General features: G+C 38.5%; 2 protein-coding genes and 1 pseudogene across 2 annotated transcripts; all 3 read right to left on the bottom strand.

Moving 5' to 3' along the window:
• Positions 1 to 7,601: 7,601 nt before the first annotated feature.
• Positions 7,602 to 10,140, bottom strand: LOC145548556 (tripartite motif-containing protein 16-like; annotated as a pseudogene).
• A 3,058-nt stretch (positions 10,141 to 13,198) lies between these two features.
• Positions 13,199 to 17,328, bottom strand: LOC145548555 (tripartite motif-containing protein 16-like). Its single transcript, XM_081599113.1, has 3 exons — positions 17,307 to 17,328; positions 15,258 to 16,768; positions 13,199 to 13,204 (listed from the first exon to the last, which is right to left on the bottom strand). Exons 1-3 carry the CDS (start codon positions 17,326 to 17,328, stop codon positions 13,199 to 13,201), a joined length of 1,539 nt encoding a protein of 512 aa, XP_081455239.1.
• Positions 17,329 to 20,914: 3,586 nt separating this feature from the next.
• On the bottom strand, positions 20,915 to 22,921 carry LOC103480841 (tripartite motif-containing protein 16-like). Its single transcript, XM_008436032.3, has one exon. The coding sequence runs from the start codon at positions 22,850 to 22,852 to the stop codon at positions 21,149 to 21,151; it is 1,704 nt and encodes a 567-aa protein (XP_008434254.2). The 5' UTR covers positions 22,853 to 22,921; the 3' UTR covers positions 20,915 to 21,148.
• Positions 22,922 to 24,759: the final 1,838 nt, after the last annotated feature.

Here is a 24,759-nt window from a genome sequence, read left to right as displayed (position 1 = left end):
TACAGCACCATGTTGTATCTCTGGTGCTAATTTCCACATCTAGTCCCCGACCCAAAGAAATATGCAAAAACAGCTGGATACTGTTCAATAAATGCAATACATATTTAAAACATCATCAAATCTACAGTCCTACATCATGCAAACACAGCCTCTACTGAGTTCATAACATCCATATTCCCAAGAGTTCACGATAGACGCCACTCTCACATCCACTCATATAAAACAATCCCTTAAATTACTGACACTATTCAACAGATACAATTCATACAATTTATTATCATACACCATCAGATAAAAATATTAACAGTGTGCAAACACATTCTCTATACAGTAATTCATCACATTCATACTCCCAAAGCTTCAAAGTAGAAGTTACCACTCATACCAGTTAACATTATGTGAACTGGTTTGATTTAAAAGAAGCCATTGTTTTATCAAGTGGGAGAACTTGTGAAAGTCTGTACATAGCAATAGTTCTTTTGAAAAAGTATTCCTCTGTTGTGTGGCCACACATGAGAACGTGGCATTACCAATTTCTTCATCAGGAAACCGTATAGTCACCGCAAATAGTTGAATGAGTGACTGAAGATGTTTTTCCTGAGCTGAGGAATGTACTTTTTTTTTTAAAAAAAGGAGGGGCATCTGTACTATGAATAATCTTGAAAAGCAGACATGTTGTGTGCCTGTTTAATTAAAATCAGTTTGATCCAGAATCTGATATTTATCTAATTAAATAAAGATTGATGTATTTGGTCTGGCAATGAAACAAATGTAATTGTAATTAACTCAGGTGATTAGAGCAGTGATAACCTCTATGGCTTAACAGAAACAGAAAGGGGCAGCACCCACAAAAGTTACAACATCAAGAAAACAACAAATTATATAACCAAGTAACTCAATAAAGGCAGTTGTTCTCTGAGCAGTGAAGAAATGACAACAATGAACTCTCAGCAACAACAATGGAGACTAAAGAAACAGAAAATAAAATGCACATTTTAGCTAAATGGACTTCAGATGAGAGTTGACTATTTAAGTTTAATGAACTCCACAGAGGATCCATCCTCAATATAAAATCCAGCATACAGAGGCTGAGTGAATCTGGTCTGGACTCTGTGGATCAGAGTCATGGTTTCAGAGACGCTGTAGAAAGACAGAATACCTGCTCTGTGGTCCAGGTACACTCCTAGTCTGGAGGAAACTGGACCTGATACTGGAGTTCCATTGTTGTTATGATGAAAAGTGTAACTTTCTCTGTCACAGCGTAATGACCAAGAATTGTCATTTAATCCAAATCCTTATGCTCTGCTGATGTTCTTGTATGAAACTGCTACATAGACAACTCTCATTCTCCATTCCACCTCACAGTAACAACGTTCAGTCAGACTCTCTTTACTCAGTGATAGGTATTTTCCTAGAACCTACATAAAAGAACCACAGACAACGTATATGAATTTCATGACAAAGCTTCTGCAGAAGGAGAAAAAACTCTGTCAGCTCCTCCGAGCCGTTCACAGAGCGTTCTGAAGATCTTTGGGTAGAGCTTGTCTTTTATTTTCAAACTTCAAAGAGGGAGGATAGGCAAGATAGACAGCAGAGGAAACAGCAAAGGTCGTAAAACATTTTACCTAAACACAGCAAAGGTCGTAAAACAATTTACCTAAACAACTAGCAAACCAGTTCCAGATGCGATATCTGATCTACGGCCTGAGCCCGGTTCAAATCTCGGTCAAACTGTTTCACCTGAAGATGAACAGGCAGCTGTGACCCCCAGGTCAGCTAATACACACACTAAAGAAGAGAACACTTTAAACTGACTAACATTAGACTGAATATGAACTAAAGTAACAACAAAATGATAATACCAAAAAATCTCTATCATTCCCCCCTTTTTATCATTTTACCATGTGTGTAAACCTCATTCAAAAGCCAAGCATAGAAAAGAAAAGAAATAAAATAGAACCAATAAATGCAAGATATATATATTTTGTCCTAGTCTAAACATAAAAATTACACAATGAACATAATGAATAAATGAAATGAACAAAAACAAAAGAAAGAAACAGCAAAAAATCAAATGCAGTTTTCTCATCACTAACACCACTTGTTTTCACATTTTTGGTGTAGGAATCATTCAGCAAATGAATTAATCTGTTCATTGATTACAGAACATCATCATTGTTCAGAAAATCGTCAGAATCTCGAAACAAGTCATCTTCATTTGTCTCATAGGATGCCTTTGCTAGCTGATAACTGACAACAGTTGTGTTAATCGCCTTAAACATCATACTTCGTAGACAAGGAATAATGCAACTTGTAAAAAGACAGAACAGAACCAAAACAATCAGAATAGGTGTCACGAGCTTTAACAGTAAAGTCCACCATGGACCAGACATGAGCCATGAAAACAAATCAAAAAAGGATGAGCCGCGTGTTCCACTCTCCACATATTTTTTTTTAAAGCTCTTCCAGCTCATATAGAGCATCAGAAATAGTTCCTCCAGTTCCTGTTTCATCCGGCACAAAAGTGCAGCACGTCGGGCCAATAATTTTGCAGACCCCTCCCTGAGGGGCAGTGAGGAAATCCTGAACAATATGATTTTGCATAACCATGTTTCTCAGTTCAGTCAGCTCTTTTGCGGTGCCATTGGCCAGCTGGTATGTGATGTTGATTAGTCGCAGTGATCCATATCTGTTAGTTCCAATGTGGCTTCGAACCTCTCCTAATCCAACTCCTGGGAACATGCTCTGCATGAACTTTTCTCCTCCGGTCCAAATCCTGAATTCCCATGGAACTCCAGTGTCTGTTGTGAGGCCTCCCCAGCGTTTGACCTCAGGCATAACTTCACGCTTGGAGCGGGCAGCCAGAATGTGTCGTCCTTTCCTGATGAATACAATCGGGTACAGGAAGTACCAGTCTGCCATCACCCGTGAACCATAGTCTCCTGGCACTATGGTACTGCACAGCGTTGTCTCCTGTTTTCTCTTTGTCTTATGTGTGATGTTGAAACTCCTCTCCTGAAACAAGTTGTCACAGTCTGGGTTGTCCTTCCAGACTTTGCAGTGTGGAGTCATCCTTTGACCCCTGCAGGCTGTGCAGTCGATGAAATCCTGTGTCGGTTCGCAGTAGGTGTAAACTTTGTTACACAAGTTTCAAGGTAACATCCCTAGGATAACATGTCCATTATTGTAGACACAGTTCCCCAGAGATCCTGATTTAGCTCCTGCTAATGAAATAATCTCTGGTATTTTCCATACAGTTTGTTGAGATGATGAAAAAGGAAGTACATCGTCTGCGAGTGAACAATTTAAAAATCCAAACAGACCTTGCACCGCCTCTCCCATTCGGAGGTCAGCTGAATAGTCCTTCTCGCGTGCTCTGTCTCCCCTTAGGGGTGGGACGCGCCGTGGTCTGGTACTTAGAATATAGAGACACATCTGTTTGTTGTCAGTAATGTCACCTGGTCGGAGGCCTGAGTTGTGAATAGAAACCGGCAGCTGCGCACACACGTAGCAGTTCACAGCATGTCCCTCGTACGCGGTTCTATTCATTAGTTTCCACCACAGGTTGGTGCTGTAGTCGTGTTTGTGGAACTCAGGCTCACTTCCTCCTCCAAACATCAAACATGCTGCAGTCACAGTGCAGTAGAAGATCCATCTGACATATGGAGTCCCCATTGCTGCTCGGCACACAGAGATGTCAAAACCCCCAACCTAAAGACGGGGGAATCTTAAGCGTTTCTTCACCGGGTTTGAGACGAGCTACCCTAAAAAATAGCCCCCCTTTGAAGTCCGGTCTTCCTCCCTCCGCCTACTTAGGGGTTCAAACACTCTCTGCAGCTTGCAGGGACTGAGATGTATCCAGCTGCAATCTTTACGGCTGTTTGGTGTGGTCATCAGCACCTGGAAGGGTCCTTCCCAGCGTGGGCTGGTCCAATTCTTTCTTTTAATGACCTTTATGTAGACCCAGTTTCCTGGCTGGATGGGGGTGGTTTTATTTATTTCCTGTAGAGGAGAACAGTCAGACGGCAGTAAATTTGCATTTAACACCTCTTTCTGTTTCAGGATCCTGATCATATAATCTACCAAAGTTTGCTCCTTATCTGCTTTCTGTAAATCTGAAGGAAATATAGGTAATCTATATGATCTTCCATGAATTATTTCAAATGGTGTTAACCCTTCCTGTGTGGGTGTTATTCTCATATATAGTTTTGCCAAATCTAAACAGTCTGACCTTGGCTTGCCAGTAGTTTCCATGTATTTCCTCAATCTGCTTTTCACAGTACCATTGGTTCTTTCCACCAATCCTGCACTCTGGGGGTGGTAGGCACAGTGATTCTTTAATGTCATTCCTAAGTGAGTAGCCATGTTTTGTACTACCTGGTTTACAAAATGTGGCCCATTGTCACTATAAATAGTTTGTGGGATGCCATGTGTTGGAATAATAGTTTTACATATAGCTTTAGCTACTGTCAAAGCATCTGCATGCTCTCCTGGAACTATTTCAACCCATTTAGAACAAGCATCAATCATCACCAAACAATATTTATGTGGTCCACTTTGTGTGAGTTCAATTAAGTCCATATGCATTGTTTGAAATGGATGAGGGTTTTGGGAAACTTCCTCTTCTTGGTCTAATGTTTCCTTGAGGATTGTTTCCGACACAAACTGGACATGCAGTACAAACATTTTTTAAGTAAGAATTGAATCCATATGTGGTAAAATGCTGTTGTAGCATAGAGACCATCCCCCCTGTTGACACATGACAATGTCCATGTGTCAAAATCGCTGCCGCTCCAAATAGAGAGTTTGGAAGGACCGGCTTCTATTTACTGAAAAAATGTTATCATCATTCAGTGTCGCCCCTTTAGTTATCCACATTTGTTTTTCTGCGATTGGAGCATTATCTTGCATGTCTTTTAACACAGCTTTGTCTATCACTTGAGGATCTTCTTTCTGTCTGTATTGAGAAATTGTCTCCCCCATACTTCCCAGCTGCAGCTCCCTCTGCTACTTTATCAGCTAATCTATTGCCATTTGAAACCTCATCCTGTCCCGTGGTGTGCGCTGCACACTTACAAACTGCTAGTTTAGCTGGTAAATGTATGGCCTGCAAAAGATTCTTAAGCAAGGACGCATGGGTGACTGGTTTCCCTGTAGATGTTATCAAATTCATCAAAGCATAACTGTTTCTAAATAAAATCGACCATCCTGAAATTAAACCAAAACCTCAAATCCTCTAATTTTCCATTTCTTTATAAATTTAACAATCATCAATTAATCAACCCTAGATTAAAAGTTTTTAACTTTAGTCTAGAAAAGATTGATTTAATTCAAAATCATCAATTTGGAGTAACTAATTACATCCACTAGAGTGGTTTAAGATATCAAATTGTCCTTAACTTTGTATTTCGGTCCAACTGACAGTGTAATTTTTATGTTATTTTTTTTTTTTTTTAAGTAAATGATTAATAATTTGATTAGTTACTCAGTTCTAGAGTACAGTTTGTTTAATTCCTCAAAATCACCTCCACATACAAGCGACACTAACAGAAACATAAAACAGATTTGCAGTCAGCCAAAATTTTATCAGTCAAACTTTCAGTCTGTTCTTATTGCTTTCTTTGGTGCTTATTGTTTATCATATTTTAGTTGTTTATCATATTTTAGCCTAAGTCTGTTAGTTCATTGCTGAGCTTTTAGTGATTGTAGTTTTCCCTTCACAGCTTCCCAAACTATGGCTCGTGGGCCCTAAGAGGATCACTGGTCCTTCTGTTAAGGACTGAGTTAACGGGTACAAAATGAACGATTTTATCTAACATTGTACCTAAAAACCTTCAAAATGTTCTTTTCTAAATAGATAATTCCTATATGCAAACAGGATTAGTAAGCACATTCTCTTATCATAGCGGTGTGTGTATAACTTATCTCGCATTTCTCCTTTCTGTCTTGCTTCTCGCTTCCCCCTCCTGCTGCTAGCGTCACTGCAGCTGGTCCTCCCTCTGCCCCTCCTCCAGCTCCCTGTCAGTCCAACTGGCTCTGGTGTTGGATTATTTATAAGTTGTCCAGACCGTCCCTTAGTCCACCAATGAAACAAGCGGCAAACAGTTCAGTTTGCTGTCTTTTTCCAAACGTCTAGCAGGACTCCATACAGTACGTAGTTTTGCTGCATGGCAGTTCCCAGATGTCAAGGAATTAGGACCAGTGGACACTTTATTGCCTTCAGTGTCCAGTTGGTAGAAATCGTCCTGTCCTTTTTCGCTTCTTTATCAACTGGCTGTTGATGAAGGAGGGACGTCATCTGATTGGCAGGACAGATCTGAGCTGAGGTCAGAGGTCAGACGCAGCGAGGCTCAGACAGAGGAAAAGGAAAGAAGCAAATAAGAGTCAATTAGTGTTTGCTTGCTTTTCTGTGTTCTTTTTTTTTCTCTTTATACACAAACATTTTCCATAAAAGAAAGTTTTCTTTTCTTTTCATCGTATAGTTTTTAGCCACTTATTATCCATCTTTTTAAGAAGTCATAAACCATTTCCTTATTCAAACACATATAAACATGAAACATGTTAAAAGCTGTAGTCTCTTTCATCATGTTCACCATTAACTTGTAAAATGTAGAATGTAAGTTTAAATTAACTTCATCTAAGACACGTCTCACCAGAGAACAATGGATTTCTCTAAATTTGTTGATCTCAGTGCTGCAGACTGTGAAGTCAGCGGGCAGCCCTCCTCTCAAGGCCTAAGAGTTACGAGGCTGGTTAATGTCCAGGTCGGTACCTTACTCTGACCGCTGACCCCTCCAGATAGAAGCCAGAGGATCGTTTCACCAAGTTGGTTTTATAATCTAATTACGACGCTATACATTAAACATTGTTCTCTGAGGAGAATTTTATTATTTAGTTTTATTTTTCCTGCTTCTCCTCCTTCAGGAAAGTCATGATTCCACTTTTAGCATACAAAGAAGTTGTTCCCATGTTTTATTTCAGTGAGACCTCTCTTTACTGGTCTTTCTTTAAAGGTGTAGGAATGCTCAAAAAAGAAAAACAAAACAAACATCAGTATTTCTTAAAACAAATTTCTCACTTGTGAGGTTTACCTAATTCTTAGTAGCATTAAAAATTATTTTGCATACACTGATTTCTTACAGGAATTCAATTTCTTTTATGGTTTTACTTAACGTCTTAAACTGCATGCACATGTCTCTAGTATTTCATCAATTTGGTCTGGTGGTTTGTGTTTTTTGGGGTGTGGTAGAGTCTGATCATGCTGAGGATTTCTCCTATTTGTGGTCTCCTCACTCCACCACCCCTCTTGTTGCCCTGTGCAGCATTCTTTGACGGGCAGTTTCTTGCCCAGTGACCAATATTGCCACAAATCCAGCAGCCTTTTGAATACCGTGGATTTTGTGGGGTGTTATTTTGGGGTCGTCACCTATTGTGACCTCCTCTGCCTCTGTCTCTTCCACGGCCTTTTGTCCGGTCGTTGGAAAAGGCAGAGGTATCTAAACCTCCAAATTCATCCAGGTGAAAAACATCTGATCCTTTCACAGCCTTCCTGACCTCTAAGGTACAGGGTCTAAAAACATATAAGTTTTGTGTCCCTTCCTCTAGTGAGGGATACAGTCGTGTTGCTGGAACAGCAGCGGCTGATACTGGGGCAGACGGAGCTGCTGAAGCAGCAAGGGGAGAGGTGGCTGCAGGAGCTTGCTCTCCCTGCACCGCTACAGCATTCCATGTGCTTGGAATTACTTTATTTTCTTCCTTCTCTATAATTAAGTTTTTAGATTCATTTAACCATAATTTAGCACACCTCAGCTCATTCTCCTTTTTAGATTTTTTTATTCCCATTTTTCTTTCTACACTCCCAAAAACAGGAGGCTCCAAAGAGCCTTTCCTTTGTTTAGTTGAAACGACGTCAACAGGGACTTCAACCCAAAAGCATTTAGTTGAATCAAGTGCCAATGTCAACTGGGACTCCAACCCTCAATTTAGTAGCATTTAGTTGAATCAAGTGTCAATGTCAACTGGGACTCCAACCCTCAATTTAGTAGCATTTAGTTGAATCAAGTGTCAATGTCAACTGGGACTCCAACCCTCAATTTAGTAGCATTTAGTTGCAACTGGGATTCCAAACCTCAATTCTTAGCATTTTAGTTGCAACTGGGACTCCAACCCTTTATTTATGTCGACTTTAATTTAGTATCATTCGTTTGAAACATTTTAAAATTCACTTACGTTTCTGTAGTTTTCGCACTGTCCGGTTGGATCTCGTCACTCCGCCGTTGGCAGACAAAGTCGGACATGTGTCGCCGGCCCAGCGAAGAATTTTGCTTCCTGGGTCTTTCTTTCCAGGTCCAGTTGACTCTGGCCGTGCACGGATTCAGCGCGTCTTCCTCTGCCTGACAGCGGTCGGTATGAGAGATCCCGGGTTTCGGCACCAAAATGATAGGTATTTTCCTAGAACCTACATAAAAGAACCACAGACAACGTATATGAATTTCATGACAAAGCTTCTGCAGAAGGAGAAAAAACTCTGTCAGCTCCTCCGAGCCGTTCACAGAGCGTTCTGAAGATCTTTGGGTAGAGCTTGTCTTTTATTTTCAAACTTCAAAGAGGGAGGATAGGCAAGATAGACAGCAGAGGAAACAGCAAAGGTCGTAAAACAATTTACCTAAACAACTAGCAAACCAGTTCCAGATGCGATATCTGATCTACGGCCTGAGCCCGGTTCAAATCTCGGTCAAACTGTTTCACCTGAAGATGAACAGGCAGCTGTGACCCCCAGGTCAGCTAATACACACACTAAAGAAGAGAACACTTTAAACTGACTAACATTAGACTGAATATGAACTAAAGTAACAACAAAATGATAATACCAAAAAATCTCTATCACTCAGAACTTGAGAATAATAATCAATTAATCTGTCTGGATGATTAGGATACGATTGTCGCAGGTTGATTTTTGTTACTTTTCTTTTGCTCTCAGATAACACCAGATATCTATTTGATGTGTTTGGATTCAGAGTGATTTTTTGTGAATACTTTAAGAATATAGCTCTGCTCTTTGGTTCTGGTTCTGGTTCTGACAGCAGAACATCCACTTAAGTGATTTTTAGCAAAATGTTTGTCCATTTGTCTCTCAGTATGTCCTGTAGTTTGTCTCTGAGCTCTGACACAGCTGCTGTCACGTCCTCAAAGTGTCTCAGAGGATGGATGTTGATAATGTATGAGTGTGTCGACTCCCTGAGTGCTGGCAGTGAGGTGTAGTTGAGGAGAAACTGGTTGTGATCCTCTGTGTGTGAGAGCTGGTCCAGCTCAGCGTCTTTCCTCTTCAGCTCACTGATCTCCTGCTCCAGCTTCTCCTGAACATCTTTGACTCGACTCACTTCAGTTTCCTGCTGGGATCTGATCTGCTGCTTCACATCAGAGCTTCTTTCCTGGAGGAGACGGATCAGCTCAGTGAAGATCTCCTCACTGTCCTCCACTGCTTTATCAGCAGAGACATTGATGGCCTCCACCTCCTGTTGAAGCAGCTTCACATCTTTCTCTTGGTCTTGGATTCTCTGATGGATTTGTTGTCGACTCTCCTGGAGCTTCTTCTGCTTCTCAGCTCTTTCTGCTGCAGCTGGGACTGTTTCATGGTCTTTATGTTCCTCCATAGTGTAGAGATAACAGATACACTGCTGATCAGTACGACAGAAGATCTTCATCACCTCATCATGACTGGAGCAGATGTTCTCCTGGAGAGTCTTGGAGGAATTCACCAGCTTGTGTTTCTTTAACCCAGGAACATCATAATGAGGTTGGAGGTGATTCTCACAAAAAGAAACCAAAGAGACCAGGCAGGACTTGACAGCTTTCATCTTCCTCCCAGTACAGACATCACAACCCACATCTTCAGGTCCAGCATAGCAGTCTAGTTTTCTTTAGATCCTCCACCAACTCTATTAACATGACACTTTTCTCCAGTCCAGGCTTCAGTATGAATTCTTTCCTGCACTGAGGGCAGCTGTAGATTCTCCTTTGATCTTCTCCATCCAAGTGGCATTTAATACAGTTCATACAGTCGCTGTGTCGACGAGGAATAGTCACCGGATCCTTATGAAGATCCAAGCAGATGGAACAAAAAATTTTTTCTGGATCCATCTGCCTGTCTGATTTTCCTTCTCAGCCACACTGAATGTCTCTGTTTTCTCTTCCTTCTCCAAATGTGTACCAGAAGACGCCAAACACAGTTTGTTAGTTGCTGATCTGCAGGAGTTTCAGGGGTCAACTCTGTGGTCCTGAAGCCTAAAGAAAAATTGGGGGAAACAAGAAATGTAGCAGCAGAGCTGAAATCAAAGTCAATAGAAGGGAGGAGCTGAAAATCAGTTGTTGTTGGGAGGGGGCAAAGGAGCTCTAAAGACTTCGGGTTCCTGCTACATTTCGCCACCATTTCCAGCTTTTTAAACTTTTATAGTTAAGATACACACGTTGGCCTCCTTTTAACCATGTTTTGACATTTGAGAACTCTGTAATTCGTTGTATGTGAATTGGAAAAATAATAGATGAAATCAGCAAGAACAGTTATAAATGTTCTTGCTTAAATAATAATTTATTAAACAGTCAGTTTTTCATTAATTATAAATGAATTGCTATTTGAGCATCTCAACAGTAATTAAACATTTGGAAGTTATTTTTGCCATGAAGCATACAGGTGCGTGTTTACACAACACCAATGCAGAACAATGAGCAATGACCCGAAAGAACCAATACATGCTGGACTTCAATGTCGGACAAAATACAAGGTCATTCAGAAGACTTGAAGTCTTTGACCTTATACCAGAATGATTATTCACAAGTGGAAAACAGTCAATGATCTTCCCAGGTGTTGTTTCCCTTGCTAATTCTCCCCCCCAAGCCAGACTGTGGTACAGCGAGAAAAAACACAAAAAGAAATCTTAGATTCTCTATGAGCTTTAAATCGTGAATTGAGTCTTAAGGTTGTGTCAGAATATTTAGCAAAAGACTGAACAGATGTAGCTGTTTGGATGTGTTGAACCTTTATACTGACAACCCACTGCAAAAACACAAAATCATGTAAAGTAATTTTGGTCTAGTTTCCAGTCTAAATACCTTAATGCACTTGAAATAAGACAAACTAACATACAAATAACTTGTCAGTAAGATGTAAACGCTTTTTTTAAGTAAATAATTCTATATTATTGATGAAAAAGTACTAGTTCCATTGGCATATAAATTCATTTATAACATGAGAAAAATGTCTTATTAGTGAAATAATTTGCCAATGCAACAACTACAATAAGAAGCTGAACAAGATAAACAGGACTTGACAGCTTTCATCTTCCTCTCAGTACAGTCATCACAGGCCACATCTTCAGGTCCAATATAGCAGTGATGAGCTGGAGCAGCTTGGAGTCCAGTCTTCTTCAGCTCCTTCACTAAAGCAGCTAATATGAATGTTTTCCCCTTTTTTCCAGCAGAGATGCAGCGGCTCTTCATGCAGGGCCACCCCAAGGTACTATGAGGCCTTAGAATCATGATTTGGCCCCCTGGCCCTCCTGCTAAGCACCTCAGCATCACTAACATTGTTTAAATATAGATTTAGTGAAGTCTACCGATAGGGGGCCCAGGTTAAATGGTTGAGTTTAAAATTAATCACTGTTTTTTGTTCATTTGCTGTGATGTGTTTGTGAACAAACCCAGTTCAAACACAAAGATAACACCATATTGTAGCCATGGTAACACAACAATCAAAAGAAGTGCAGTTGATTCTTTGCACTTTTACAAAGTAAACTTCCTAATTAAATCCTAAATGTACTATTTACTTATTTATTTATTTTTCTCTGCAAAATGCATTAAATAAAATGTAACAGCATTGTCATTCTCAATAAATGACTGTTACAGGTTTAGATCTATAATCTGTGTTACAATTCAACCATTTATAGGGGCCCTGAACGCAGTCTGCAGCCAAGTTGCTGTGGAATCAGATATTATCAGGGTTTATTTTGTGAAATATCAGCAAATTTGATTATTTCATAACATACTTCATAACCAGCGACCTTCTCTATTCTGGTCTGCTTAACAGCTACAGTCTCAGATCAACACAGCCCTCCAGGACTGTCAACAGCAGAAACATCAACATTATACCTATAAGGGAAAACATAGACTATATTTGCTTTGCATTGTCCCCACATGATGACAATGATCCAGTCTGATTTGACTAAATATTAGATTGTTCATTAATATGGGATGTTGCTATACAGTGTTTAAGATCTTGTTCAATCTGACCCTTTGTAACTTTGAGCACCTGCCCCTCCAAAGGTCTCTGCATGGCCCTGCTTAATATGAATAAGTAAACATTGACAAGGTAATTTATTTCTCAGTTCAACTCAAAAGTTCATTAAAGACGTGAACAACTGAGGAAATGTCCATCCAGCCTTAAATGTTGGGAGCCAGAGCAGAGCAGGAGAATGAATTCAAATTCTAATTCAAAAATATTCAAAAAAGATGACCAGCCTGTAGAACCACACATTCAAATGAATGCATTGCAGCAATGCTACTACTGTATTTACAGCCGCTCCTTCCTTATAGCTACCTGCAATATGTAGTGTCATTTGTCCATGCATATCGGATACCTTTTCAAATATTAATGATACCCCAACATGACTGAAGTAAAGCTTTGACATAGCTAAGGAGTCAGATAAGAGTCTCAAGAACGTCAGTGCATGCATTTGGATCATGAGTTCTCCAAGATAAACAGTCAGATAAGGCTTCTGCATATTGGTGTTCTCGCTAAATCCTGAATATGGTTATTGTTGATTAAAAGAACTTTTCTTGTTTTGGTTTTGTTTAGGGAAAGGGAGTTTCTATTGTAGCCTTCTGGCTTGTTTTAAACTGGGACCTATGAATTTTTGTGTATGTGCGCTTTTGTTGGGGAACACTCAGGTGCATTTAGTTGTGTTTTCTTTATTATTCCTCCCCCAAACAGTCTAATTTTTTCTAATTGGGTTTTCATTATTTTTCAGCTATAAGGATCTCAAGACCAGCATAGACTCCCCACTTTTAGAGTGGTCACTTGGTATAATAAAATAAAGTGACTATTTTTGCTCAACTTTGTGAATTCAATAAACTGTTTGTAATCTGCAGCAGTGCCTCTGTCTATTTTTACAAACTTATCTGTGTGATCTGGTAAAAAGAGGGTTTAGAGCTGTCAGAGCAACAGATCGCAGACGAGTTGACCAAACCCACAAGCCGATATATAGCCGCCAACCGTAGCAACAGGTGGAGAACAAAGACACACGCACCCTGCAGCGGCCCGCCCAACTTTAAAGACATTCGCCCCGCCCACCAATCAATGGTGCCCGGTGCAGAGAGTGGGGGAGGGTGGAACAGCATCCCACCACACTTATATCCACAGCCTGCTTGGACTCTACGTGGCAAAGCATCTTGAAGCTTCATTGCCTCATTAGCAGCCGGTCGCCGCATGTTACGCAGAGCGGCTTGTAACGTGGGACTCACCTACCGGTCCAGGATAAATCCATTCTTCTGTCTCTTCTCTGGGCCTTTTCCCCTTTGTAAAGAAACTTTCCAAAGACATCTGATCTGTTTCTTACTCATTTTGCTGCTTGTGGGCTCAATGTTGGCGCGCAAGTATCCGAGAGAATCCGGTTAAAGGATTTTCAAAATAAAAGAACCTCTAGACTCAAATAATACATAAAATGGAAATATTGTATTATTTTTTTGCGCGGCCCGGTACCAATTGGTCCACAGAGCGGTACTGGTCCCCGGACCGGGGGTTGGGGACCACTGTGTTAAAGGACATCCAGGTCCAATAACCTTCACCCTGGTTTATTTTCCTTACACTGCCTTCTAGTGTTCATTTGCAGGTACTGGGCAAAAAGAGTCTTCATCTGACTTTGCAGTAATCAGTAATGAACAGATTTTATTTTATTTGATTCATTCAAAAATTGCACACGTTTTATTTTCTCAATTTCTTTCAGTATAAATTACTATTTGTTTTCTTGATGTGATTAATATTACTCTATATCAATTTTTGACACAATATAAAACTTTCTATGCTGGATTTTATTTTTTACATGCTGGATTAAATGTTGGATTAAAGATAATTATGAAGTTTCCATATGACAAATTAGACCTGAGGACAAATAATTCAGAATTTTGTAAACTGCACCAATGCAGTGTTATAGGTTAACTTGATTTTATGCATTTTCATGAGGAAATATTTATTTAAATTGTTACAGAATTTAGACGTAATTGCCACTTGGAAATTAGGATTTATAAACAACTCTGGTTCAACATGAACTCCCACTGTTACCATTGCAGATTGACAACCGTCATCCCAACAAGCAGCTACCTAAGCAAAACTGAGATAATGCACTGGTTCTAGTATCTCATTCTAGTAAAACCAGTTGATAAATCCAGTCAGAGAACATCAATGATGTTCAGAAATAATTTTATTACATTTGGATTTACTTTAATAATTTTTTAACAGCTTAAACCCCAAGCAATCAATGTATTATCAGACATAAAAATAAAAAGAAACAGATCATAAAAGCCGATGCAATCTTTAAACAAATTAGCTCAAAACCTAAGTAGCAGTAAAAATCCAGTAGCATTTCCAGAGCCATTACTGTCCAGAATTAAAAACAACTGCTCTTCATTCTTCCATTTATTTAAAATACACATTTCATATAACCTTCTAAATTGATTGATGTGTTTCCTTTGCTGACATGAAAAATGTCAACTTTTATTTTATATTATTAACATTATAGAATAAAATCCTCATGACATAAAGTGCTAACCACATTCAAGTGGTTAGTTAATTACCAACAACTTGATCCATAATGTGAAATTTCCCTAATATAATATATTCTGATTATCATCATATATTCTACAGTGTCTATCGATTCATCTGTTCATGGATTTAAACATCATTTGGTCTGACAAAGTGATAAATGTAATTTGTTTAGGTGAGTAAAAATCCTCCTGAGAAGTGATAGTCTGCATGGCTGAAAAGAAACAGGAAGAGGCAGCATCCAAACAAACAACACAACAAACAAGAGATGGAGTAGCTCCATAAAGACAGCTGATCTCAGATCATTGAGAAAATTACAACAATGAAAGAAACTGTGACTAAACTACATTTAACCAGCTGCACTTCAGATGACTGCTGACTATTTTGGTTTAATAAACTCAGCAGAATTAATAGCTAATAAAAACAAGCTATCATAAAGACCAACCCCAGCATACAGAGGCCGAATGAATCTGGTCTGGACTCTGTGGATCAGAGTCATGGGTTCAGAGACGCTGTAGAAAGACAGAATACCTGCTCTGTGGTCCAGGTACACTCCTATTCTGGAGGAAACTGGACCTGGTACTGGAATTTTATTGTTGTTGTGATAAAATGTATAACTGTTTATGCCACAGAGTAATGACCATGAGTTGGAATTGAATCCAAATAAACATTCGTCTGATCCTCCTTCTCTGCTGATGTTTTTGTAGGAAACTGCTACACGAAGTACTTCCCCTCTCATTTCCACCTCCCAGTAACAACGTCCAGTCAGACTCTCTTTACTCAGAACCTGACAACAACGACTGAATCTCTCTGGATGATCAGGATAAGACTGCTTTCGTTTTATTCTTGTTGCTTTTCGGTTCCCCTCAGTTAATAAAATATTTTTGTGTGCTGTGTTTGGATCCAGAGTGAGTTCTTGAGAATATTTTAAGAATCCAGCTCTGCTCCTTGGTTCTGGTCCTGACAGTAGAACATCCACCTCAGTTATTGCCAGCTTGATATTTGTCCATATGTCTCTCAGGAAGTCCTGTAGTTTGTCTCTGAGCTCTGACACAGCTGCTGTCACGTCCTCAAAGTGTCTCAGAGGACGGATGTTGATGCTGGATGAGTGTGTCAACTCACTGAGTGCTGGCAGTGAGGTGTAGTTGAGGAGAAACTGGTTGTGATCCTCTGTGTGTGAGAGCTGCTCCAGCTCAGCGTCTTTCCTCTTCAGCTCACTGATCTCCTGCTCCAGCTTCTCCTGAACATATTTGACTCGACTCACTTCAGTTTCCTGCTGGGATCTGATCTGCTGCTTCACCTCTGGTCTTCTTTTTTGGAGGAGACGGATCAGCTCAGTGAAGATCTCCTCACTGTCCTCCACTGCTTTATCAGCAGAGACATTGATGGTCTTCATTTCCCATTGAAGCAGCTCCACATCTTTTTCTCGGTTATGGATTCTCTGCTTTATTTGTTGTCGACTCTTCTGGAGCTTCTTCTGCTTCTCAGCTCTTTCTGCTGCAGCTGGGACTGTTTCATGGCCTTTATGTTCCTCCATAGTGCAGAGATAACAGATACACTGCTGATCAGTACGACAGAAGATCTTCATCACCTCATCATGACGAGAGCAGATGTTCTCCTGTGGCGTCTTGGAGGGATTCACCAATTTGTCATTCTTTAATGGTCCAGCATAACAGTGATCAGCTGGAGAAGCTTGGAGTCCAGTCTTCTTCAGATCTTCCACTAGCTCTGCAAACATGACATTTTTCTTCAGGACAGGCCTCGGTATGAACTCTTTCCTGCACTGAGGGCAGCTGTGGATTCTCCTCCTATCTTCTCCATCCCAGTGGCATTTAATACAGTTCATACAGTAGCTGTGTCCACAGGGAATAGTCACTGGATCCTTCAGTAGATCCAAACAAATGGAACAAGTTAATTTAGCTATATCCATCTGATTTCCTTGCTCTGCCACATTAACTGCCAGCAACCCTCTGTCCAATGTTTCAGGTTGCTACTATCAAATATCTGTCTCTCTGAATCACACCTCAGAGCTTTATTCGGTCACAGAAAAGAGGGTGGGGTTATAAGTGCTCATCTATATTCAGGAAAAAGTAGTTTTCTTAATCATTTTCTTGTTTTACACTCTTTAGCATATTACTTTTGCTTTTGTTTGCATAATGCTTCTGAGTTTAATTTTGGCAAAGTAGTTTGGTACAACACATGTTAAAGTTTAAAGATGAATTTTGCATCCACATTCAGTTATTACAAGAAAAACACCAGACTGTTCCAAAAAAACAAAGTGTTTTTTTTCTGAAGCAAAACCATTTTAAAGTCATATATGTTTTTGAATTTTTCTATGCAAATAATAAAAAATTTAGAAACAGTTTAGACTTCCATTTGCATTTTTCAAGGAAGGGCATGGAAATATATTTGGTAATGTTGTGTAAATATTGTTATGCGGGATGTCCTTAACCCATCAAGCTGGTTTTCCATCCTTTAGTGATGTCTCTGTTACCAGAGATCTGCTTTTGACACATATTGGAAATGTATTTATATTAAAAAGCTTAAGGTATTTAACTTGTTTTTTTCCAACATATGTTTACTGGTGGGCCGCACAGTGGCGCAGTTGGTAGAGCTGTTGCCTTGCAGCAAGAAGATTCTGGGTTCGATTCCTGGCCCTGGTCTTTCTGCATGGAGTTTGCATGTTCTCCCTGTGCATGCGTGGGTTTTCTCTGGGTACTCCAGTTTCCTCCCACAGTCCAAAAACATGACTGTCAGGTTAATTGGTCTGTCTAAATTGCCCCTAGGTGTGAGTGGGTGTGTGCATGATTGTTTGTCTTGTGTGTCTCTGTGTTGCCCTGCGACAGACTGGCTACCTGTCCAGGGTGCACCCTGCCTCTCGCCCGGAACGTTAGAACGGAGATGGGCACCAGCAACCCTCCTGACCCCACTGAGGGACAAGGGTGTATAGAAAATGGATGGATGTCTACTGGTTATTTCTGTGTTTTAATACAGACAAACAAGCAAAAAGGAAAGAGGCAGAACAAAATGCCTTACAGTAACATCAACATTAACATTACCCCGGTTCAGACAAAAAAAACGAAGACACATCATTGCAATATATTATGTAAGGCTACGTGGAAAAAATAGCAGAAATGACCATACCAGTGTACAGTGTAAAGGGGTCCCAAATATTATAAAACATATTTTCTCTATTGTATAATTTACTAATTAGAAAGTCCAATGACAATTTTTCAAGGACAGTCCTTTGCCATTTTTTTTTTTTGATGGAACCTTATCTGTTTTCCAGTTCAAGAGGACACATAGCACAGAATGTAAGCATCATGTACAGGTGTTTTTCAAACATGAGACGCTTGGTGTTGTCAATTTATTCGATCACAGTGTCCAATCTGTGATTTTAACACTAATTTAGAGTACTTTTGAAACTCTTCTGTTGTTAATATGCACCATAGAAATGTTGTTTTTAACACTAATGGGTGTAAGAATTTTAACTCTTTCAAAAGTGTTAATTTAACACTGCAGCAGCAGTTGCCATATAAACTCTGCATGAGTGTTGATTAGAAACATTTAGAGAATTCCATTTGGATTTTTCAAGGAAGGTAATGGAAATATATTTGCTAATATTGTGTAAACATTATGCAGGATGTCGTTAACCCATCAAACTGGTTTTGTGTCCTTTAGTGATGTCTCTGTGACCCAGAGATCTGTCTTTGACACTTCTTGGAGATTTATTCAACTTTCCATTGACTTACATTCATTTCCACAGCCTAAGCCTAACCAAAACTCAATTCACACCATAGTCCTAAACCTAACCCCTAACCCAAAAACAGCATTTCTCCCTGTGCGGACCAGGTTTTGGTCCTCACAAAGACCACAATGTAATGCAAAGATAAATACAGTTGTGGAAAACAGAGTTAAATTTTACTTTTCCATTTCTTAAGATCTACTAAGCTTATATGTTGATTTAGTTGCATCTCATTTTTTTATGCATTTTCCATTTTGATGTTTTTCAGGTGATTCCAATCCCCACAGTCAGAAGTGTCTCTTTGGATGCTGCAGATGAAAAAGAACTAATTAAGATTTTAAATAATATTTAATAAAGTCTGCTATTAGCAGTTTTTCAGTTTATTGTGGTATAATTGCTTTGAATTTTTACAGTGATATTGAAAATACAAGAAATAGCTTTTTAGATGTATTTATGTTTTATAATTCACTTAGAAACTCTGTGGTTCTTCATGACATAGTTTTCCACAAATATCATAAGAAAATTTATCTATTGTCTTTAAACAATAGATTTTTTAAAATTACTTTTTGAGTAATCTTAACAGTTTATTTTGGAACAAGTAAACAGTAATTCTTTAAAAAGGGGAAATTTCATGTCTTAGATATAAAATTTTTCTTTACCTATTTTATATAAGGTTATGAATAATAGAGCAGATTGTGTGTTGCATGGGATTCATTTTTTTGTCCACCAATTTGCATGTACAGTACACATCTCTTTATAATATTTTCAACACTAGTTTAAATAAATTGTGCAGTTTTAGTTTTTAAAGAACTTTTCCTTTATTTACACCATTTTGTGAAGTAAAAACTACTGTGAGTTAAAATTCAAGAACTGCAGCAGTTTCACTTGTTATGCCATCCTCATATATTAAAGGTATATGATCCTAAGTCTGCTGACTGTTATGAAGCAGAAGGAGTATAAAACCCCAGTGGCCTCACTGCACTAGCAGACAGAATCCAATTTGAATTTTAAATTTTTCTTCTTAAATCACTCAACAGCCAATCCCCTTCTTTGTTATCTGAGCTCCTATTTTTTATACTCCAGTAAGAAGCATGAGCTCCAGTTCACAGTGGATGTAATCTATCCCAAGGTCTTGTCTTAACTTGCTGCAGCTCTCAGTCTCTGGATCAGTCTGTCTCAGAATATTAGATCTATACAAACATTGGGACATTTTAAATCTCTACTAAAGACATTTTACAGCTCTGTACCATGAAAAGTGTGGCTCAGTCAGAATTGCCTTTCAGGAGGCTGAATAATAGTGAAGTAATAAGTAACCATGAGTAAATATTTCTATTTCCTTTTTTATTAAATATCCTTCCTCAATTCATCTTTCAAGGATCTAGAAGCAGAGAACAGAATTAACATTTCTAGTAGACCAATGAGAAATATCCATCATAATAAAAAAAAACCCAGAAAATAAAATTTGTTTTTTTATGATCAAAGCAAAATTAAACAAGTTATTTTTATAAGTTTTAATTCCTCTAAAAATAAATCAAAAGCAAACATAAGGATCAGTTAAACAAAACAGTTTAAACTGTTAATAATTCATTAGTTTCTGAAATAATTCATGAGTTAAACAATCATCCAATCCACATCTGATTAAAAAGCTAATTATATTAAAGTATATTAAAGCTGATTACATTTTTTTTTTACATTACATCTTTAAACTTTACAAAATGCAAACAGACTTTCACCCCCAGATTTGTGTTAATGTGACAATAAAGTTCAGGAACAGATGACAGGGAAGATATATAAACATTTAAATGAAAATCTTTCTAGTTTCTATGATTTGAGTTGTAGAATTTTTTTATGTTTCCTGTCAAAACAAGTAAAAATTAACTACATGCTTAAATGCCAAAGTTCAAATCTTGACCATTCAGTGTAAAATCTTCCTGAATCATCTTAAGGAAGAAATGTTCATCCCATATTAATCTTTTATATCAGTGCAACACTTTCATCAGGCTTTAAGTAATAATTTATCAATTAATTGATTTGATAAGGTCTCATAAAGTGTGGACTCATATTAATTAACAACAAATGCATCGGTTTGAATAAATCAAATACATAATTTCTTATCAGTGTGAACATGAAGGGTAAATATTCTACTTACGCAGTGAGCCTTAAAAAATCAATTGTACATGATTGAATGATCATAAGGAATCACATTACTGCCAGAATCAAAATGACTTTGTAGCTTTGTGAATATTTAATTATCAAAAGTCTCTCTTTTAATACAAAAACAGGATGTTTTTGTATTAAAAGGACTAAATTAAAACCACATTTTAACAAAGTTGATCCAGACATGATTGATTAATTTCAGTTGTCCCTAAGTGTTTTTCTTAGTGTTGACACATCATCCACTTTATTTTATGTGGTTTGCATAAGACTGACATGACACTTTCATAAACATGAAGGAATTTTCATAAAAGTTAATGACGGTTGTCAGGTAGTGTCATTCTGTAAATAATAACATTTTAATGCAAACTTCACAATTATTGAACTTTTTGATGCAACTTTGGATTGAAAGTGTCATTATTTACCAAATAAAAGAATTAAAAAGCCCAGTTTGCTTTGCTGTTGGTACTCTCTTTAATTCTAATGAGCTCAGCCGTGGTTCCATAATCTAAAAGCCAAAGCCCAGCGTAGAGCGGCTGAGTGAATGTGGTCTGGACTTTGTGCAGCAGAGTCATTTTCTTAGAGACGCTGTAGAAACACAGAACACCCAGTTTGTAATTGAGGTACACTCCTACCCTGGAGGAAACTGGACCTGATACTTGAGTTTTAACATTGTTGTAGGAACAGGAGTAACTATTTGCATCACAGTGCAAAGCCCAGGATCTGTCGTTGAGTCCAAATCCACATTTTTCTGATGTACCGGCTCTGGAAATGTTCTTGTATGTGACGGCAACTTCAATCTCTCCCCCCTTCCACTCCACCTCCCAGTAACAACGTCCAGTCAGACTCTCTCTGCTCAGGACTTCACAAAAATAAGTGAATCTTTCTGGATGATCTTCATAAGGCTGCTGTTGCTTCATTAATGTTACTTTTCTGTTTCTATCCGATAACAACAGAAATTTATTTGCTGTGTTTGGATCCAGAGTGATTTCTTCTGAGTGTTTTAGAAAGTCAGCTCTGGTTTTTGGTTCTGGTTCTGGCAGTAAAACATCAACTTTACACACTGTCAGTGAGATATTTGTTTTTATCTCTGTCAGTAGGTCTTCTAGATCGCGTTTTGCATCTGACACAGCTTTCCTCACGTCCTCAAAGTGTTTCAGAGGACGGATGTTGATGCTGGATGAGTGTATCGACTCACTGAGTGCTGGCAGTGAGAGGTAGTTGTGGAGAAACTGGTTGTGATCCTCTGTGTGTGAGAGCTGCTCCAGCTCAGCGTCTTTCCTCTTCAGCTCACTGATCTCCTGCTCCAGCTTCTCCTGAACATCTTTGACTCGACTCACTTCAGTTTCCTGCTGGGATCTGATCTGCTGCTTCACCTCAGAGCTTCTTTCCTGGAGGAGACGGATCAGCTCAGTGAAGATCTCCTCACTGTCCTCCACTGCTTTATCAGCAGAGACATTGATGGCCTCCACCTCCTGTTGAAGCAGCTTCACATCTTTCTCTCGGTCCAGGATTCTCTGATGGACTTTCCTTCGCTTTGCCTCAAGCTCCTTCTGCTTCTCAGCTCTTCCTGCTGCAACTTGGACTGTTTCATGGCCTTTATGTTCATCCATTAAGCAAAGATAACAGATGCACTTCTGATCAGTACGACAGAAGATCTTCATCACCTCATCATGACGGGAGCAGATCTGTTCCTCAAGCTTCTTGGAAGGATTCACCAGCTTGTGTTTCTTAAATTGAGCAACATCATAGTGAGGTTGGAGGTGATTTTCACAGTAAGAAACCAAACAAACCAGACAGGACTTGACAGCTTTCATCTTCTTTCCAGTGCAAATGTCACAGGTCACATCTTCAGGCCCAGTATAGTAGTGATCAGTTGGAGCATCTTTGAGTTCAGTCTTCTTTGTATCCTTCACCAACTGTTCTGGAATGGTGTTTTTCTTCAAGGCAGGCCTCAGTGTAAAGGTTTTCCTGCAATGAAGGCAGCTGTGGATTCCCTTCTGATCTTTTCTGTCCCATAAGTCTTTAATACAGTTCATGCAGTAGCTGTGTCCACAGGGAATAGTCACCGGATCCTTCAGTAGATCCAGACAGATGCAACAGGAGACTTGAGAATCCATCTGAACTCCTTTCTGTGCCATATCCCACTTCAACAAAAGTTTGTTAAAACATTAATTGCCACTACTGCACATAAATCCACCTGCATGCAGAAAAACACAACGTTCTCCTTCAAAAAACAGAAGCATTCAGTCCTGGTACTTTTCAAGTTCTGCTGTGCAGCTCTGTGAATCTGTTAACCTACTTTTTAGAAGGGAGGGACCATTGCAGGGATTTATAATTATGTTATCAGGTATCAGTATTTATGAGTACATAGCAAGCATGCCCTTTGAACCTTTACAGCATGTTTTGACTACTTATAAACCTGCAAAAATATAACTTGGATCATGTGACAAATGTGATGAAGAAAACTGTTCTATAAAAACAGATGTCTCCTCTAAACATTCACAGGATGTTAACACAGTTTTCCAACGTAATTGGATGTTAGATCAGTTGAAAAAAAGGAGAACTTTAACTTCACCAAATCTTTAGTGGTAGAAGTCAAGGACTGAAAAACAGACTAAAAAAATACATTTTTCAGGCTCAAGATTTGTTCCAATTCATTTATTTTAAAGAAAGCATGATAAAAAGTGTAATTTTGACAGCTAGTAATGCTTACAAACAATGAAGACATTAGCTTAAGAGGATTTGCACATGTACTTATAATACCAGAATGAGTGTGTATGTGTTTGGATTCATAAGTTGATGAGATTAGAAAAGAAAAAAAATATACCAATGAAATTTTACAATCTATGCTTCAATGTCAAATCTTGGTTAAAATAAAGGAGATATTTTGTTTTACTCTAGTTTCTAATACAAATTTCTTAGTTCACTTGAAATAAGACAAAACTAACTTACAAGTAACTTTTCAGCAAGACATATAAGCTTATTTTAAGTCAATAATTCCTTAAAATTGAAGAAAAAGTACTTGTACCATCAGGAGATTATTTTGTTTATGGGAAAATGTCTCATCATGTGTGAAATAATCTGCCATTGGAACTAGTACTTTTTCATCAATATTAAGGAATTATTTACTTAAAACAAGCTCCTGTATCTGATAATCCTACTTGAGTACAATTTCTGTAATTCCCCCCAGCACAAGTGAAGCACCTGCATGTACAGAATGAAAGAGCTTGGATGAAAACAGACTTCCACTGGACACAGATGCCTCTCTTGTGCATTACTTTAAATGCATTTTCTTTGAAGGGCTTGGATGAAAACAAACTTCCACTGGACTGACACTGGACTAGTTCCAGATTCTTCAGCATTTTTTGCATTACTTTGTACACTATCTTTTGAATGACACTTTTGTACAGTGAGATCCTTAATAGCTATGACTAGCTACACTGCAAAGACGCAATATCTGACCAAGTATTTTTGGTCTAGTTTCTTGTGCAAATATCTATATTTCAGTATACTTGAAACAAGACAGAACCGACTTACACATAACTTTTCATCAAGAAATAGAAGCTTGTTTTAAGTAAATAATTCCTTAATATAGATGAAAAAGTACTAGTTCCATTGGTATATCATTCCACTTATAACAATACATTATAATCTGCCAATGGAACAAGTACTTTTGCAATATTAAGACATTATTTACTTAAAACAAGCTTCTATTTCTTGCTGAAAAGTTACCTTTTGTGTAATTTCAAATCCACCAAGATATTTGTACTAGAAACTAGACCAAAAATATTTGGTAAGATTTTGTGTTTTTGCAGTGTAAATGCTGCAAATGTCAAAATACTTTTTAAAAATTGAACTACAAAGTAACTGATTGTAGGCATGAACCCAAGCACAATCAAAATGTGATTCAGCAAACTATTAGATTCAACCAGGTGACTGCCTTGTTTTTATCAACAGATGCAGGAAATAGGTCACATTAAAGGTGGAAATGTTTCTTTAATGATTTATTTTGTCTGTCCAGCTTTTTAACAGGGTTTGTATACTT

Source organism: Poecilia reticulata, chromosome 18 (assembly GCF_904066995.2).
Source record: "Poecilia reticulata chromosome 18, P_reticulata-male-v2, whole genome shotgun sequence".
In the NCBI taxonomy this organism is placed as follows: Eukaryota; Metazoa; Chordata; class Actinopteri; order Cyprinodontiformes; family Poeciliidae; genus Poecilia; species Poecilia reticulata.
This window is presented reverse-complemented; position numbering and strand designations above follow the sequence as displayed.

Bases quoted from the DNA above. Each gene is read 5' to 3' on its own strand.
- LOC145548555 (XM_081599113.1), bottom strand. From the start codon at position 17,328: ATGTGTCAAAAGCAGATCTCTG. The intron at 16,769-17,306 runs GTAACAGAGACA...GGTTGCTGGCAG, and splicing joins GTGTCAAAAGCAGATCTCTG to TTAATGTGGCAGAGCAAGGA.
- LOC103480841 (XM_008436032.3), bottom strand. From the start codon at position 22,852: ATGGCACAGAAAGGAGTTCAGATGGATTCTCAAGTCTCCTGTTGCATC.